This window comes from Mesoplodon bidens (assembly GCF_964165515.1).
Source record: "Mesoplodon bidens genome assembly, chromosome: 3".
In the NCBI taxonomy this organism is placed as follows: domain Eukaryota; kingdom Metazoa; phylum Chordata; class Mammalia; order Artiodactyla; family Ziphiidae; genus Mesoplodon; species Mesoplodon bidens.
The window spans coordinates 145853174-145869135 of NC_138178.1; the positions used below are offsets into that span (position 1 = coordinate 145853174).

Genomic DNA, 15962 nt, shown 5'->3' on the forward strand with positions numbered 1-15962 from the left:
ATAGTCATTTTCACAATGTTGATTCTTCCAATACAAGAGCGTGGTATATCTGTCCATCTGTTTGTATCATCTTTAGTTTCTTTCATCAGTGTCTTATAGTTTTCTGTATACAGGTCTTTTGTCTCCCTAAGTAGGTTTACTCCTAGGTATTTTATTCTTTTTGTTGCAATGGTAAATGGGAGTGTTTCCTTAATTTCTCTTTTAGATTTTTCATCATTAGTGTATAGGAATGCAAGAGATTACTGTGCATTAATTTTGTATCCTGCAACTTTACCAGATTCATTGATTAGCTCTAGTAGTTTTCTGGTGACATCTTTAGGATTCTCTATGCATAGTATCATGTCATCTGCCACCAGTGACAGTTTTTTTTTTTTTTAAAGATGATATTGGGGGTAGGAGTTTATTAATTTATTTATTTTTGCTGTGTTGCATCTTCGTTTCTGTGCAAGCGCTTTCTCTAGTTGTGGCAAGCGGGGGCCACTCTTCATCACAGTGCGTGGGCCTATCACTATCGTGGCCTCTCTTTTTGTGGAGCACAGGCTCCAGATGCGCAGGCTCAGCAGTTGTGGCTCACAGGCCTAGTTGCTCCGCGGCATGTGGGATCCTCCCAGACCAGGGCTCGAACCCGTGTCCCCTGCATTAGCAGGCAGATTCTCAACCACTGCACCACCAGGGAAGCCCAACAGTGACAGTTTAACTTCTTCTTTTCCAATTTGTATTCCTTTTATTTCTTTTTCTTCTCTGATTGCCACGGCTAGGAGTTCCAAAACTATGTTGAATAATAGTGGTAAGAGTGGACATTCTTGTCTTCTTCCTGATCTTAGAGGAAATGCTTTCAGTTTTTCACCATTGAGACTGATGTTTGCTGTGGGTTTGTCTTATACAGCCTTTATTATGTTGAGGTAGTTTCCCTGTATGCCCACTTTCTGGAGAGTTTTTATCATAACTGCTTGTTGAATTTTGTCAAAAGCTTTTTCTGCATCTGTTGAGATGACCATATGGTTTTTCTTCTTCAATTTGTTAATATGGTGTATCACTTTGATTGATTTGCATATATAGAAGAATCCTTGCATCCCTGGGATAAATCCCACTTGATCATGGTGTATGATCCTTTTAATGTGTTGTTGGATTCTGTTTGCTAGTATTTTGTTGAGGATTTTTGCATATATATTAATCAGTGATATTGGTCTATAATTGTCTTTTTCTCTAGTATCTTTGTCTGGTTTTGGTATCAGGGTGATGGTGGCTTCATAGAATGAGTTTGGAAGTGTTCCTTCCTCTGCAATTTTTTGGAAGTGTTTGAGAAGGATGGATGTTAGCTCTTCTCTAAATGTTTGATAGAATTCACCTGTGAAGCCATCTGGTCCTGGACTTTTGTTTGTTGGAAGATTTTAAATCACAGTTTCAATTTCATTACTTGTGATTGGTCTGTTCATATTTTCTGTTTCGTCTTGGTTCAGTATTGGAAGGTTATATACCTTTCTAAGAATTTGTCCATTTCTTCCAGGTTGTCCATTTTATTGGCATAGAGTTGCTTGTAGTAGTCTCTTAGGATGCTTTGTATTTCTGAGGTGTCTGTTGTAACTTCTTTTTCATTCCTAATTTTATTGATTTGAGTTCTCTCCCTCTTTTTCTTGATGAGTCTGGCTACTGGTTTATCAATTTTGTTTATCTTCTCAAACAACCAGCTTTTAGTTTTATTGATCTTTGCTATTGTTTTCTTTGTTTCTATTTCATTTATTTCTGCTTTGATATTTATGATTTCTTTCCTTATGTTAACTTTGGGTTTTGTTTGTTCTTCTTTCTCTAGTTCCTTTTGGTGTAAGGTTAGATTGTTTATTTGAGATTTTTCTTGTTTCTTGAAGTAGGCTTGTCTTGCTATAAACTACCCTCTTAGAACTGCTTTTGCTGCATCCCGTAGGTTTTAGATCATCGTGTTTTCATTGTTATTGGTCTCTAGGTATTTTTTAATTTCCTCTTTGATTTCTTCAGTGATCTCTTGGTTATTTAGTAACGTATTGTTTAGCCTCCATGTGTTTGTGTTTACTATGTTGTTTTCCCTGTAATTGATTTCTAATCTCATAGCATTGTGGTCAGAAAAGATGCTTGATATGATTTCAATTTTGTTAAATTTACTGAGGCTTGATTTGTGACCCAGGATGTGATCTATCCTGTAGAATGTTCCGTGTGTAATCTGCTGTTTTTGGAAGAAGAAGAAGAAAGTGTAGAAGAAGAAGAAAGTGTAATCTGCTGTTTTTGGATGGAATGTCCCATAAGTATCAATTAAATCTATGTGGTCCATTGTGTCATTTAAAGCTTGTGTTTCCTTATGAATTTTCTGTTTGGATGATCTGTCCATTGGTGTAAGTGAAGTGTTAAAGGTCCCCCACTATTATTGTGTTACTGTCGATTTCCTCTTTTATAGATGTTAGCAGTTGCCTTATGTATTGAGGTGCTCCTATGTTGGGTGCATATAGATTTATAATTGTTATATCTTCTTCTTGGATTGATCCCTTGATCATTATGTAGTGTCCTTCCTTGTCTCTTGTAACAAGGAAGTCTTTAGTTTAAAGTCTGTTTTACCTGATATGAGTATTGCTACTCCAGCTTTCCTTTGATTTCCATTTGCATGGAATATCCTTTTCCATCTCCTCACTTTCAGTCAGTATGTATCCCTAAGTCTGGAGTGGGTCTCTTGTAGACAGCATATATATGGGTGTTTTTTTGTTTGTTTGTTTTTTTGTGGTACGCAGGCCTCTCACTGTTGTGGCCTCTCCTGTTGCGGAGCACAAGCTCCGGATGTGCAGGCTCAGCGGCCATGACTTACGGGCCCAGCCACTCCGCGGCATGTGGGATCCTCCTGGACCGGGGCACGAACCCATGTCCCCTACATCGGCAGGCGGACTCTCAACCACTGCGCCACCAGGGAAGCGCTAGGTGTTGTTTTTGTATCCATTCAGCGAGCCTGAGTCTTTTGGTTGGAGCACTTAATCCATTCACTTTTAAGGTAATTGTTGATATGTATGTTCCTATTACAATTTTCTTAATTGTTATGGGTTTGTTTCTGTAGGTCCTTTTCTTCTCTTGTGTTTCCCATTTAGAGAAATTCCTTTAGCATTTGTTATAGAGTTGGTTTTGTGGTGCTGAATTCTCTTAGCTTTTGCTTGTCTGTAAAGCTTTTGATTTCTCCGTGGAATCTGAATGAGATCCTTGCCAGATAGAGTAATCTTGGTTGTAGGTTCTTCCCTTTCATCACTTTAAATATGTCATGCCACTCTCTTCTGGCTTGTAGAGTTTCTGCTGAGAAATCAGCTGTTAACCTTATGGGAGTTCCCTTGTATGTTATTTGTTGTTTTTCTCTTGCTGCTTTCAATAATTTTTCATTGTCTTTAATTTTTGCCAATTTGATTACTATGTGTCTCGGCATGTTTCTCCTTGGGTTTTTCCTGTCTGGGAGTCTCTGTGCTTCCTGGACTTGGGTGGCTATTTCCTTTCCCATGTTAGGGAAGTTTTCGACTATAGTCTCTTCAAATATTTTCTCAGGTCCTTTCTCTCTCTCTTCTCCTTCTGGGACGCCTATAATGCGAATGTTGGTGTGTTTAATGTTGTCCCAGAGGTCTCTTAGGCTGTCTTCATTTCTTTCCATTCTTTTTTCTTTGTTCTGTTCTGTGGCCGTGAATTCCACCATTCTGACTTCCAGGTCACTTATCCATTCTTCTGCCTCAGTTATTCTGCTATTGATTCTTTCTAGTGTATGTTTCATTTCAGTTATTTTATTATTCATCTCTGTTTGTTTGTTCTTTAACTCTTCTAGGTCTTTGTTAAACATGTCTTACATCTTCTCGATATTTGCCTCCATTCTTCTTCTGAGGTCCTGGATCATCTTCACTGTCATTATTCTGAATTCTTTTTCTGGAAGGTTGCCTATCTCCACTTCATTTAGTTGTTTTCCTGGAGTTTTATCTTGTTCCTTCATCTGGTACATAGCGCTCTACCTTTCATCTTGTCTATCTTTTTGTGAATGTGGTTTTTGTTCCGCAGGCTGCAGGATTGTAGTTCTTCTTGCTTCTGCTGTCTGCCCTCTAGTGGATGAGGCTATCTAAGAGGCTTGTGCAAGTTTCCTGATGGGAGGGACTGGTGGTGGGTAGAGCTGGCTGTTGCTCTGGTGGGCAGAGCTCAGTAAAACTTCAATCCGCTTATTTGCTGATGGGTGGGGCTGGGTTCCCTCCCTGTTGGTTGGTTGGCCTGAGGCGGCCCAACACTGGAGCCTACCCGGCTCTTTGGTGGGGCTAATGGAGGACTCTGGGAGGGCTCACGCCAAGGAGTACTTCCCAGAACTTCTGCTGCCGGTGTCCTTGTCCTCACAGTGAGACACAGCCGCCCCCCGCCTCTGCAGGAGACCCTCCAACACTAGCAGGTAGGTCTGGTTCAGTCTCCTATGGGGTCACTGCTCCTTCCCCTGGGTCCCAATGCACACACTACTTTGTGTGTGCCCTCCAAGAGTGGAGTCTCTTTTTCCCCCAGTCCTGTCGAAGTCCTACAATCAAATCCCACTAGCCTTCAAAGTCTGATTCTCTAAGAATTCCTCCTCCCGTTGCCGGGTCCCCAGGTTGGGAAGCCTGACATGAGGCTCAGAACCTTTACTCTCATGGGTGGACTTCTGTGGTATAAGTATTCTCCAGTTTGTGAGTCACCCACCCAGCAGTTAAGGGATTTGATTTTATTGTGATTGCGCCCCTCCGACTGTCTCCTTACGGTTTCTCCTTTGTCTTTGGATGTGGGGTATCTTTTCTGGTAAGTTCCAGTGTCTTCCTGTCGATGATTGTTCAGTAGTTAGTTGTGATTCCGGTGTTCTCGCAAGAGGGAGTGAGAGCACGTCCTTCTACTCCGCCATCTTGAACCAATCCCCTCCTTCCACTCATTCTCTCTTTCCTGCAATGGATTGCAAGTCTATGGGGACTCCGACCCATCTGTCTAGTCCCTGGCATGGCACCAAATAAGAATATCACAGTGCGGCAGTGCAGCTGTTGTCACCATCCTGAGTATGTGTGTGGCACAGGGCTGGGCCCAGTGCACAGGAGGAAACCTCCCTCACTGGCTCTGGCCTCAGGGAGCTCAGGGACTGGCTCCTAGGAGGCATGAACACTACAGAGCGGCAGCTCTGGGAGACAGGCACTCCCTGGAACCTTTGCATTCCTGTCCCATGAGGCTGGGAGCTAGGCTCTCAGGGGAATGTGGAGGCCCTGGGCTGCTGGCGGGTCACCCAACATGTCCATCTCCTCTCCACAGGTCGAGCTGTCCTCTTGGGACTGTCCCTCTAGAGACTAGGGCTGTGATGGAGTTCTCGCGCAGGGGTTCTGTGCCTGGACAACTCTTACCCGCCTTCCTGCTGCCCCTGTGGGCCCACAGCTCCTGCCCAGGCTGCTGGTCAAGTGGAAGGGGCGGAGTCGAGATGCACTCACCATTAATGATATTTCCAGGCAACATCCGGCTGGCAGTGTGTTTCCGATAATGAGATGTCAGGATCCATCCACTCATCCATGCATCTCAGATGTATCACTCCCCAGTGTCTTTCATGGCGGTACTTTGGGAGCACAAAGCAGGGTGTGGCTAAGAGGAGGGAGGCTGGGGCCATGGCATCTGTCATCCATCACTCCCCAGCACTTAGCACCAGGGTGCCCCGGAGGCCTGACGTGAGCTATTTCAGCAGCAAACACAAGTCCCAGAGAAGATGCATCACTGCCTGTGCATTTGCGTCCTAGCAGCTCTGGCATTAGCCTGTGAGGGCCCGCCTGACCTCACAGGTGGTTCTCTGGGCAGCAGTTTGTACCAGCGTTGGAGGTTTTACTGATCAGGCACCTCCTTCATGCCTAGCCCAGTGTCAGGCCCAAGTTTATCCCTAGGAGACTGTCAATCTGCAGGTTGCTTGGTGACCTCTCAGGACACCTCATCTTGGGGGTCAGGTGCCCTCCAGGTGTCACCATCTCCATATCCAGCGAAGAGCACTGGTCAAGAGTGTGGGCTTCAAAGTCAGAACAACCATTTTGACTCCAGAAACCTGTGACTTACTAGCTCTGACCTTGAGCTTTTTTATTAATAGGCTTTATTTTTTAAGAGCAGTTTTAGGTGCACAAAATTGAGCGGAAAGTACGGAGAGTTCCCATGTACTCCCTGCCCCCACACTTGGGGGTACTGTCAGGAGCCTCAGTTTTCCTCATCTGTACAATGGGGAAAATAACGATCTCCTGCTCACAGGTACAAATGAGGTAATGCAGTTGGGTCCTACCGTGTCGTAAGTGCTTACCACACAGTGGCTACTTTATCCTCTTGCCTGTGGCCCGTCTGATGCTGACCTTTGTCTCAGGTGACAGGAACACCCTCGAAAGGCTTTGATGAGAAGGCGTACCTGGCAGCCAAGCAGCTGAAGCCTGGAGAGGACCCCTACAGACAGCATGCCTTCAACCAGCTGGAGAGCGACAAGCTGAGCCCTGACCGGCCCATCCGGGACACCCGCCATTACAGGTGTGGCCTCCATTGTGCCGGAGGAGAAAGAAAGGTGGAGGGAAGGGCCAGCAGCAGTTGGCTTTTCTTTGGTTCATGTGGATTTAAGAAATGAGGAAGATTTCCTCAGACTCAGTCCAGCTATTGAGACATTCAAACCCTTACCATCTGTCGTTTTCCTGACTCATCTTTATTTCATTGACCTCCTGAGAGCCTGAGAGGTCCAAGAAGACTTCCCAGCGAGGCCAGAGAGTTCCCTAAATACCTCAGGCTGGAATCCCAGCAAGAGTGACCTGCCAGCGGACCACGGGGAGGTCTGAAGCGTGTGGGCTAGCCTGGCATTCTTGGTGCCCGTCTGGTGATGTCTGAGGTGGAGAGGGGCCGCCAGCCCTGCCTGCACTGTGCAAACAGTAGAGTGCTGTGCACCACCCCACTGGTATCCCTTTCCTTCCTCTCTTCCTGCCCCACTGCCGCCACTTCCTCAGCAACTCCCAGAAATGCTTGGCAGTCTTGCTCTTTGTTCTCCCAGAGTGGTAGGTGGCAGAGGCCCTAGACCAGGAGCAAGGACACCTTCCATGCTGATCCCAGCTCGGACTCTGCTCAGTGTGAGGGGGCAAGTCATCAGCCCCCTCCCTGGTTCAGGCCCTGTAGTGTCCCGTCTGGAGGATACGAGTCTCCACCTCCAATCTCTCCTCTTCCTGCCCTCAGCTATGGGAACAGTCTAAGCTCCTTTCCCTGAGGTACAAGCCACCTGGTCCCCTCCGAGCCTCTGCTCCTTTGCACCCAGTCCTTGGTGCTCCCTCAGTCCTGGACTCCTCTGGCCTCCCTCCTTGTTTGCACACACAGGCCGCTTCCTCTGCCTGAACGCCTCCCCGCCACACCCTTACGACTCTCCTCAGTGTCCTCTCCTCCGGGGAAGGGTCCTTGCCAACCCAGTCCGGTTTGGGGGCCTCCTCTGTGCTCTGTGCAGACATCGATCAAGGCAGCGAGGGGACGTTGGAGCTGACCCACTTGTGCGCCTGCAGCTTTGAATGGCCAGCATGGGCTGCTTTGGAGCCGGCTGTGTGCCCAGCGCCGGGCAGGTCCTGGTTTGAGGGTAGGCGAGGGTGACTTGGGTCAAGATTGCTTTTCCTTCTGAAGCACCTACTCTGCAGCACAACGGATGTGTGTGACATAAAGGTGCAGAAGGGGGCCTGCTTCTAGCACCTTCCTTGTCACTCACGGAGACCAGAAGTCCAGTGGGCTTGGCATCCTTCCTGGGCACTAGATCCTTGGGGTTCAAAGACAGAGACCTGGGGCCATAGAGGTCAGTACACGGGGGCTGGGTGCCCAGGAAGTGACTGCTTCTCCCAGGGCTCCCCATCTCAACAGACCAAGCCCCCTCCCACCCCCAAACCCACAAGCCTCTGGGAGGAGAGGCACTTGGGACGCCTGGCTTCCCAGGGCAGAGGTGAATTTCTCTACCCCTCCCACCTGCCTGACACCCTCTCTCAAGGAGGATTGTTTTAAGGCCTCTCAGGATTTCTCCGGTGGGGGTCCCAGGCTAGTGGAACTTGCCTGTCTGACCTGGACTGCTCTGCAGGGCAGGCAGTGGGCCTGGGAATTCAGCTGTAAGCCGCTGTCAGTGGAATGAATGCCATAATGAAAAAACAGTCACCGCTGGAATAGTCAGAGCAATTGTAATAAAGAAGATTGCCATGAAAACTAGCACTGCGGCTGCCTCCCCGCCGCGGCCCCAGGAGCACCAATAAATGCATTCACAGAAGCATTCGCAGAACCGACAAGGATGAGGCCTGGCAGGGATGCATCATTTTAATTCCCTTTTCTGAGCATGGGGAAGCCAATGGGCCCCAAATGTGGTGTCTGGAGAAGGCGGAGCGCAGAGCTGCTGGGGGAGGGAGTGAGGTAGGGGGAACTGCCTTTGATGTGTCCTCAGAGACTTGGTTTCCCCTAGGTGTCCCAGGGCCCATGGGAAGAGTGAGGCTGCTCCCCTGCCTGGTGTCACCAGGTGGCTGTTAATGGTGGCAGCGAGAGGGAGGAATTCACGGGAGGGCAGGATGGGAACGATTCCTCTCCAGATCCCACGAGATGTCAGGAGCTGCTCCATCTGAAGAAAGAAGCTACAGGGTGTCAGAGATAAAGAGACGCCATTTCCCCTCTTCTCCCCTCCACCATTTTGTCTCTCTTGGCTGCCCCATCGGGCAGGAAGTTCTGTCTGTTGGTCCGGGGCTTGATCCTGGGGCCTGTGTGGTGCCTATACACGTCGATCCCTCCTCGACACTTCAGTGACTGTGGGGCTCCGAGGGCTCTAGGTCTTTTGTAAAGAGCACCCAGGCCTGGGAAGGTCCCCCAACCTGTGCTTCCCTCCAAGGACTCCAGGCTGGGCGGCCTGAGTGGGGTGGGCATGGGTGTGGAGGCCCAGGGCCCACGCCTGGCTTCAGGGGGCAGCAGGCTGGACAAAGAGAAGCTAAAACCTGCCCTGAGAACACTCTCACAGCTGCCCTCTGACCTCTCTGCTCTCTTCTCAGTTGCCCATCCGTGTCCTATTCCTCGGACTTGCCGGCCACCAGCGTCATCATCACCTTCCACAACGAAGCCCGCTCTACCCTCCTGCGCACGGTGAAAAGGTAAGCCCCACCTTGGATCTTTCATCTCAGTGGTGCTGCTCCCCCAGGCCTCGGGGATCTGCTGGGCCCTGGCAGGGGAGGACAGTGAGACTGGATGCTGTGGCCAGATGGCGTGAAGACCAGCGGACACTGGCAGGGGGGGTTCTTCCCTTCTGAGAGGCTGAGGCTGGTGCATCAGGGTCAGGGAGACCCAAGAAGTCCAGCTGTTAGCGAGATGCACAAACACAAGGTCAGGTCCCCAGGACTCGGGCAGAAATGCAGGGGTCAGGAGCCCAGGGCGGTGGGGACGGACGTGAGGCCTCAGGTGGTTGGATGCCAGCCCAGTAGGCACCTGTCAGCGATTCAGAGAGCGGTGCCCCTCCTGTTCTCCTAAGCTTGGCCCCGTGGTCAAGTTTGACTTCTACTCATCTCATTTCTTAATGAACTTAGATAAGAATAGGATTCGGGGGCTTCCCTGGTGGTGCAGTGGTGGAGAGTCCGCCTGCCGATGCAGGGGACACGGGTTTGTGCCCCGGTCCGGGAAGATCCCACATGCCGCGGAGCGGCTGGGCCCGTGAGCCATGGCCGCTGAGCCTGCACGTCTGGAGCCTGTGCTCCGCAACGGGAGAGGCCACAACAGTGAGAGGCCCGCGTACCGCAAAAAAAAAAAAAGAATAGGATTCGGAATGGAGTACCCAGTAATATTCCAGGGATTAAAGAAGTTTAGGTTTCCTTCACCAGGGAGTGAAGGAGGAGGAGGGATGGAGGGAGGGAAAGAGTTGGCGGGGGAGCTTTCTGAGAACACCCCCCTGACCCATCAGGCCAGAAGGAGCCTCGCTAGCTTTCCAAGCAGACAGCTTCGGGGTCAGCGGGAGTTGTCCTCAGGTGGGCTTGTTAAGTCCAGGTGGCCAGAGCAGCTAAGGTCCTGCCTCAACAGCTAAACTAGGGCAGTCCCTACCCCCCATCTGGGGTGGGTCCCAAGTACCTGAGGGTCCAGGCAGCAGGGTCGGCAGGGTCTTAGAGGAGCCTGAGGAACACACTGCCCCTCAGCCCTTGACCAGGGCCCGGAAGGTTTGCTAGCAGCTGCCCGTGGCCAGTGTGCTGGCTTCCGAGGTGGGCGGTGGGGGAGCCCATGGCAGGAAGAAGGAGGTAGAAGGTGGCCCCTAAATCTGGGCTTCTCTGTCCCCGTCACCCCTCCAGCGTCCTAAACAGAACTCCTGCCAGCCTGATCCAGGAGATCATTCTAGTGGATGACTTCAGTTCAGATCGTAAGTATGCACCTTCTTTTTTTGCCCCCCTTCACACCCCATTTCCCCAGAATGCCAAGGGAAGCACTCTTGAGGCTGTTCTGGCCACCACAGGCTGACCCCTGCTCCCCACGGGGACCTTCCGGCTTTTCTAGGTGCCCTCCTGGACTCTGCTCCCTGGTGCAAAAGGAGTGGTGTTGCTTTGATGGGACACCAGTGAGATGCCATTTAAAAACAAATTAAACGGCATCAGCAGCATCCTTCATTATCACAACTGCCACGTGCAGAATATTGTCCCCACAATCTAGCTCCGAGGCTGTTGGACTGGTGACAGTGCTGGTGCTCTCTGGTGCCCCCTGGGGGGTAATGCCACAAGTACAGGCAGTCCTCAGCCTCGCCGGGGAGTGGAGGACAGGGCAATCCTTTGGCCAGTGGAGATGACCACTCCCCTCCATGCCTCGCCTTCCCCTGGGCCTGGTCTGGAGAAGCTCCTGGGAAGTTCCAGGAGCGGTCGAACCACATGTGGTCTGATGTCAGTATCTGAATGAGCTTGCTTCCTTCTCTCCACCCTCAGCTGAAGACTGTCTTCTCCTGACCAGGATCACCAAGGTCAAATGCCTGCGCAATGACCGGCGGGAAGGTAGGTTCTTGGACCCTAGGTGCCACCGCGGACCTCTTTTGATCTAGACTTCTGCACCTCCCTGCTCCCTTTTGGTGCCATGTCATACCAAGCCAGCGTGGTCCTGCTGCATTCCTGGTGGCCAGGACCAAGGTCTGGGGAAAGACCCTCTTGCTATCTTGGGTCAGCCCCTATCACAGTATGACTGTAGGTAAGTAGCTCTACTTCCCGCTGCCTTCGTTGTCTCTCATGCATGAGAAGTGGGAATAATAATAGTACCCTTTCTGTCCTGCACAGTTATCGTAAGGATTAAATACTTTGAGAAAACCACAGGGCAGTATAAAGCAGATGTGACCTCACTTCCAATCAAGAGGTGTTTTGGAGCACCGACTACAGCATAGGATTGTACATGGCACTCTAGGGGACACAAAAGAAGTATAAATATGGTCCCCGCCCTCGGAGAGCTTATTATGGAGCTGAGGCTGGTTATAATTATATGGGGGTAGAAAGGAGATGGAGGAGAGGGGAATGATCGGAGAGGGCGCCTGGATTGGGTGAAGGGGTTGTGAGACAGATGCATTGGGCACAAGGGAGGGCATTCCAGGCCCGGGGACTCCGCGAGCAAAGGCATCAGTCCGGCCTGGGTACAGGAAGTACTAACAGCCTCCTCCTACGTTTCCTGCGTTCTCACCCTGTAGCATTCACTCTGCCCACCTTCTCATGTTCAGTCCTCATAACAGCCCATCATTCTGTTTTGCAAGTAAAGAAACTGGGGTTTAAGAAGGTTCGGTAATTTGCCTGGAGTGATGAATAAAGGAACCAGGATTCCACCCCGGGGCAGGGGGCCCACCCAGAGCCCAGCCTCTTAACCTCCCTCTATTTAGTCTCCCCCTTCCTGGGAGAATTGGGCCTGGTCAGCACGAGGAATGAGTGGGGTGAGGATAGATGACGGGGGGCATTTAGACTTGATAAAGCAGAGAATAGGGAGCCACTGAAGGTGAGAGAGGGAGAGAGAGAGAAAAAGAGAGGGAGAGAGAGAGGAAGGAAGAAGGGAAGGAAGGAGGAAGGGAGGGAGGGAGGGAAGGAAGGAGGGAGGGAGGGAGGAATGGAAGGAGGGAGGGAGGGAGGGAGGAAAGAAAGAAAGGAAGGAAGGAAAGAAAGAGATGTGACGGGTGTATTTAAGAAGGTCCAGTCAGGCCGAAGTGACCTTCAAACTGGAATGGAAGAGGCCAGAGAGAGATCTCTCCCAAGCCCTGGGTTGCAGGTGCCTTTAGGCCTGGGAGTATGCTGTTCCCTGGGGTTTTACCCAACACAGGTGTAAATTTATGATTAGGTGCTTTACAGCTCCCTATGGAGTAGAAGGCTGGGGCAGTAAAGTGCCGGGCAGAGGTGTGGCCAGGGAAACCTCCCCACACCAGTGGCTGCTCTGTCAGGGGCAGGACCATCTGGGTCTCCTCTCTCCTGATCAGGCAAGTCCCCAGCTCCGACCAGGGTGCTGCCAAAAGCGAGGCCATTTTTTGACAGTTGACGAGCCTTCGACGAGACTGGGGAATGAGGTGGAAGCGGAGTAGAATCTCTGCACATGTCGGCTTCCTGGGCACCACGCACTGTCCCCAAGAGGCAGGGATTATTCTCTCTGAATCTTCTGGATAAGAAACCTAAGGCTCAGAGAGGTTAAATAATATGCTACAGTTAGTGAAGGGGCTGGCATACTAACTCCAGCTTGTCTTAGTCTAGAAGACTCTCTGCATGTCACAGAGGATAGTGCAGCAGGAGGGGACCACCCTGAGGTTCCTAAGTGGTGGTTTCTGGCTCTCCTTTGGTACCAAACCACACTTTTTTGCAACTTCTGTTCACTAAACTTTGACTGTTCATCAGTGTGTCCCCAGAGTCCAGTGTCTGGCATGCAGAGGGCACTCAGAGAATAACCTTGGAGTAATGATGGTTGATGGATGGGTGAGAGAAATAAAGAGAGGGAGGGAAGAAATCTTAGAAATACGAAGTAAAGTTAAATCACAATAGCTCAGAGGAAACCTCAGACCTAAGGGGCGGAGAGCCCTGAGACTTTGGGGGGACGGCTGAGCAAATTGGCTCAGTCCCAGCACCATCCTTTGTCCCTTCCCATTGCAGGGCTGATCCGGTCCCGCGTTCGCGGGGCAGATGTGGCCACAGCTGCTGTCCTCACCTTTCTGGACAGCCACTGCGAAGTGAACACCGAGTGGCTGCAGCCCATGCTGCAGCGGGTGAAGGAGGTAAGTCTGTCTGTCCCTGGGGGAGCTCTGGACGTGCCCACATGTCCTTGGCATGAGGGGGGCTGATGAACGGTCTCTGGAGTTGGGCAGGCAGAGTAGGAAGCCTAAACGGTCTGCTCCCTCCTGAGTAACCTCACCTCATTGAGCTTTCGCATCTGAAAACAGGGATAATTGTAATATTTGTCCGACTGGGTTGTGGTGAGAATTAAATGGGCTGAAAGCCTGGGTGAGCCACAAAGCTCCTACTACGAATGGGTGGTGTTGTTTTCCTCCTGAGGGAGTGATGAGGAGTGAGGGTGAGTCAGACTGGGAAGCCTGAGGAGGAGGGAGGAGAGGATGGTGTTCTCAAGCAGGGGGGCCCTCCCATGTGCCTGCTGTTCTCTAGAATGGGGAGGACTTGGACATATGGAGCATAGGATGAGGTGATTTCAACTCAACCATAAGAGGCAAATAACCCAATTTAAAAATGAGAAAAGGGGCTTCCCTCGTGGCGCAGTGGTTAGGAATCCACCTGCCAATGCAGAGGACACGGGTTCGAACCCTGGTCTGGGAAGATCCCACATGCCGCGGCGCAGCTAAGCCCGTGCGCCACAACTTCTGAGCCTGCGCTCTAGAGCTCGCGAGCCACAACTACTGAGCCCGCCTGCCACAACTACTGAAGCCCAGGCACCTAGAGCCCATGCTCCACAACAAGAGAAGCCACCGCAATGAGAAGCCTGTGCATCGCAATGGAAAATAGACAAAACGTCAACAAGCACATGAAAAGATGCTCAACGTTAAGTCATTAGGGAAATGCAAGTCAAAACCACAATGAGGTACCACTTGATGCCTACAGGATGGTTATAATCAAAAGGATGGACAGTACAAGTGCTGGTGAGGATGTAGATAAATAGAAGTCTTTATACATTGCTGGGGAGCGTGTCAGATGGTGCTGTTTTCCACTTTGGAAACCAGTCTGGCACTTCCTCAAAAGTTTAAACATAGACTTACCATATGACCCAGCACTTCCACTGCTAGGTATATACTCAAGAGAAATGAAAACATACCCCACACAAAAACTTGTGCCTGAGTGTTCAGCGCAGTGTTATTCAGAATAGCTGAAACATGGAAACAGCAAAATGTCTATCAACCGTGAATGGATAAACAGAATGTGATGTATCCATACAGTGGAATACTGTTCAGCCATAAAAAGAATGAAGTAATGATACGTGTTACAGTATGGATGAACTTTGAAGACCTTATGCTAAGTGAAAGAAGCCAGTAACAAAAACTGCTTATTATATGATTCCATTTATATGAAATGTCCAGAATAAATAAATCCGTACAAATACAAAGTGGATTAGTGGTTGTCAGGGGCTGGAGGGAGCGGGGTATGGGGAGTGGCTGCTAATGGTACAGGGTTTCTTATTGGGGTGATGAAAATGTTTTGGAATTAGAGAGTGGTGACGGTGCCACAACCTTGTGAATATACTACAAACCCCTGAATTGTACACTTTAAAATGGCGAATTTTATGGTATATCAATGATATCTAATACAATTGTTATAAAAATGTGAATTCAATCTCAATACAAAAAGTCTATAGAAAGGATAAGGTGAGGCCCCCATAGAACACTGTGGGAGACCGTGGATGGTCTCCCCTGATCTGCCACGTCCCACATTTTTGTCGTCCTGAGACGGAGTGTGAACTGAGGGGCAGAGCTGGATTCCAAGTTGCAGACAAGAGGATCTTGAGGGTCAGCACAGAATGCAGAGAGAGGAGGGAGAAGAAGCTCTGTTCCATGTCCCTCCATGGAGGGAGAAAGAGGAGAACAGACATCCTGCTGATGGAGGGCAATTAAGTTTTGCACGTGGTATATGATAGAATCCACCACCACCACTATCCCCCCACCCCTCACCCCCAGAAAAAAACCTTTAGTGAAGTTGGCATATTACCCACCAATGTTTTGGAGGTGGATTTGTGTCTGGGAGATGATGAAGGGAGCGTGAGTCTGACTTTGAAGTGGATGTGGCATGAGAGGCGTGCCACCCAGGTTACACAGAGACTGCAGGGTCCCTGCCCTTAAGCTGCCGGTTGTCCAGTTGGGAAGACTCAACCTCAACATGTACAAAGATGGACGACAATTAGTAAAACAACAGTTCAAACCAGCAACAGAAGATCCACATCAGGCAGCATCTGATTCACTGTCCCAGGAATTGTCTGGTCTATAATTGTGAGAGCAGTTTAAAAGAGGAAGAAGTCCTCAGCCTGCAGCAATCAGGGAGGGCTTTTCTGAGGAGGTGAGATCCTGGCAGGGCTCAACATGATGTGAGAGGAAGAGGCTGGGAGAGCATCGTGCCCATGAGACCCAAGAGGGACCTTCCGGGAGCCTAGATGTGGTGATGCAGGACAGCTCCTGGGAGCCTAACGTGTCCTGCAGGAGGTGCTGAGTGCCCAATGCCTCGAAGAGAACTTCTTCACAGAGCAGGCAGTTGGGCCTTTATTCACAGAGTCCCTGGCCTCACGCCATCTCACGTGTCCTCTCCTAGGATCACACCCGCGTGGTGAGCCCCATCATTGATGTCATCAGTCTGGATAATTTCGCCTACCTTGCTGCATCTGCTGACCTTCGGGGAGGTGGGTCCGGCTCCCAGGGGAGGGGCTCTAGACCTGAAAGGAGGCAGGTGAGGGCGGGCAAGAGCCCTGGCTTGGTGCTCTTCTTCCCAACTGTGCCAGAGCGTCTCACACCCCCACCCCCT

General features: G+C 50.2%; 1 protein-coding gene across 2 annotated transcripts in view; it reads left to right on the top strand.

Annotated features, from left to right (window-relative positions):
- The window catches only part of GALNT16 (polypeptide N-acetylgalactosaminyltransferase 16), a 100162-nt gene that overhangs the window by 63087 nt on the left and 21113 nt on the right, over positions 1 to 15962 (top strand). For both annotated transcript variants that reach the window (XM_081229441.1, XM_081229442.1), the window contains exons 2-7: positions 6365 to 6522; positions 9030 to 9128; positions 10308 to 10375; positions 10929 to 10994; positions 13104 to 13225; positions 15753 to 15840. In XM_081229441.1, the coding sequence (XP_081085567.1) occupies positions 6365 to 6522; positions 9030 to 9128; positions 10308 to 10375; positions 10929 to 10994; positions 13104 to 13225; positions 15753 to 15840 (601 nt within the window). The remainder of the gene's footprint in view (positions 1 to 6364; positions 6523 to 9029; positions 9129 to 10307; positions 10376 to 10928; positions 10995 to 13103; positions 13226 to 15752; positions 15841 to 15962) is intronic.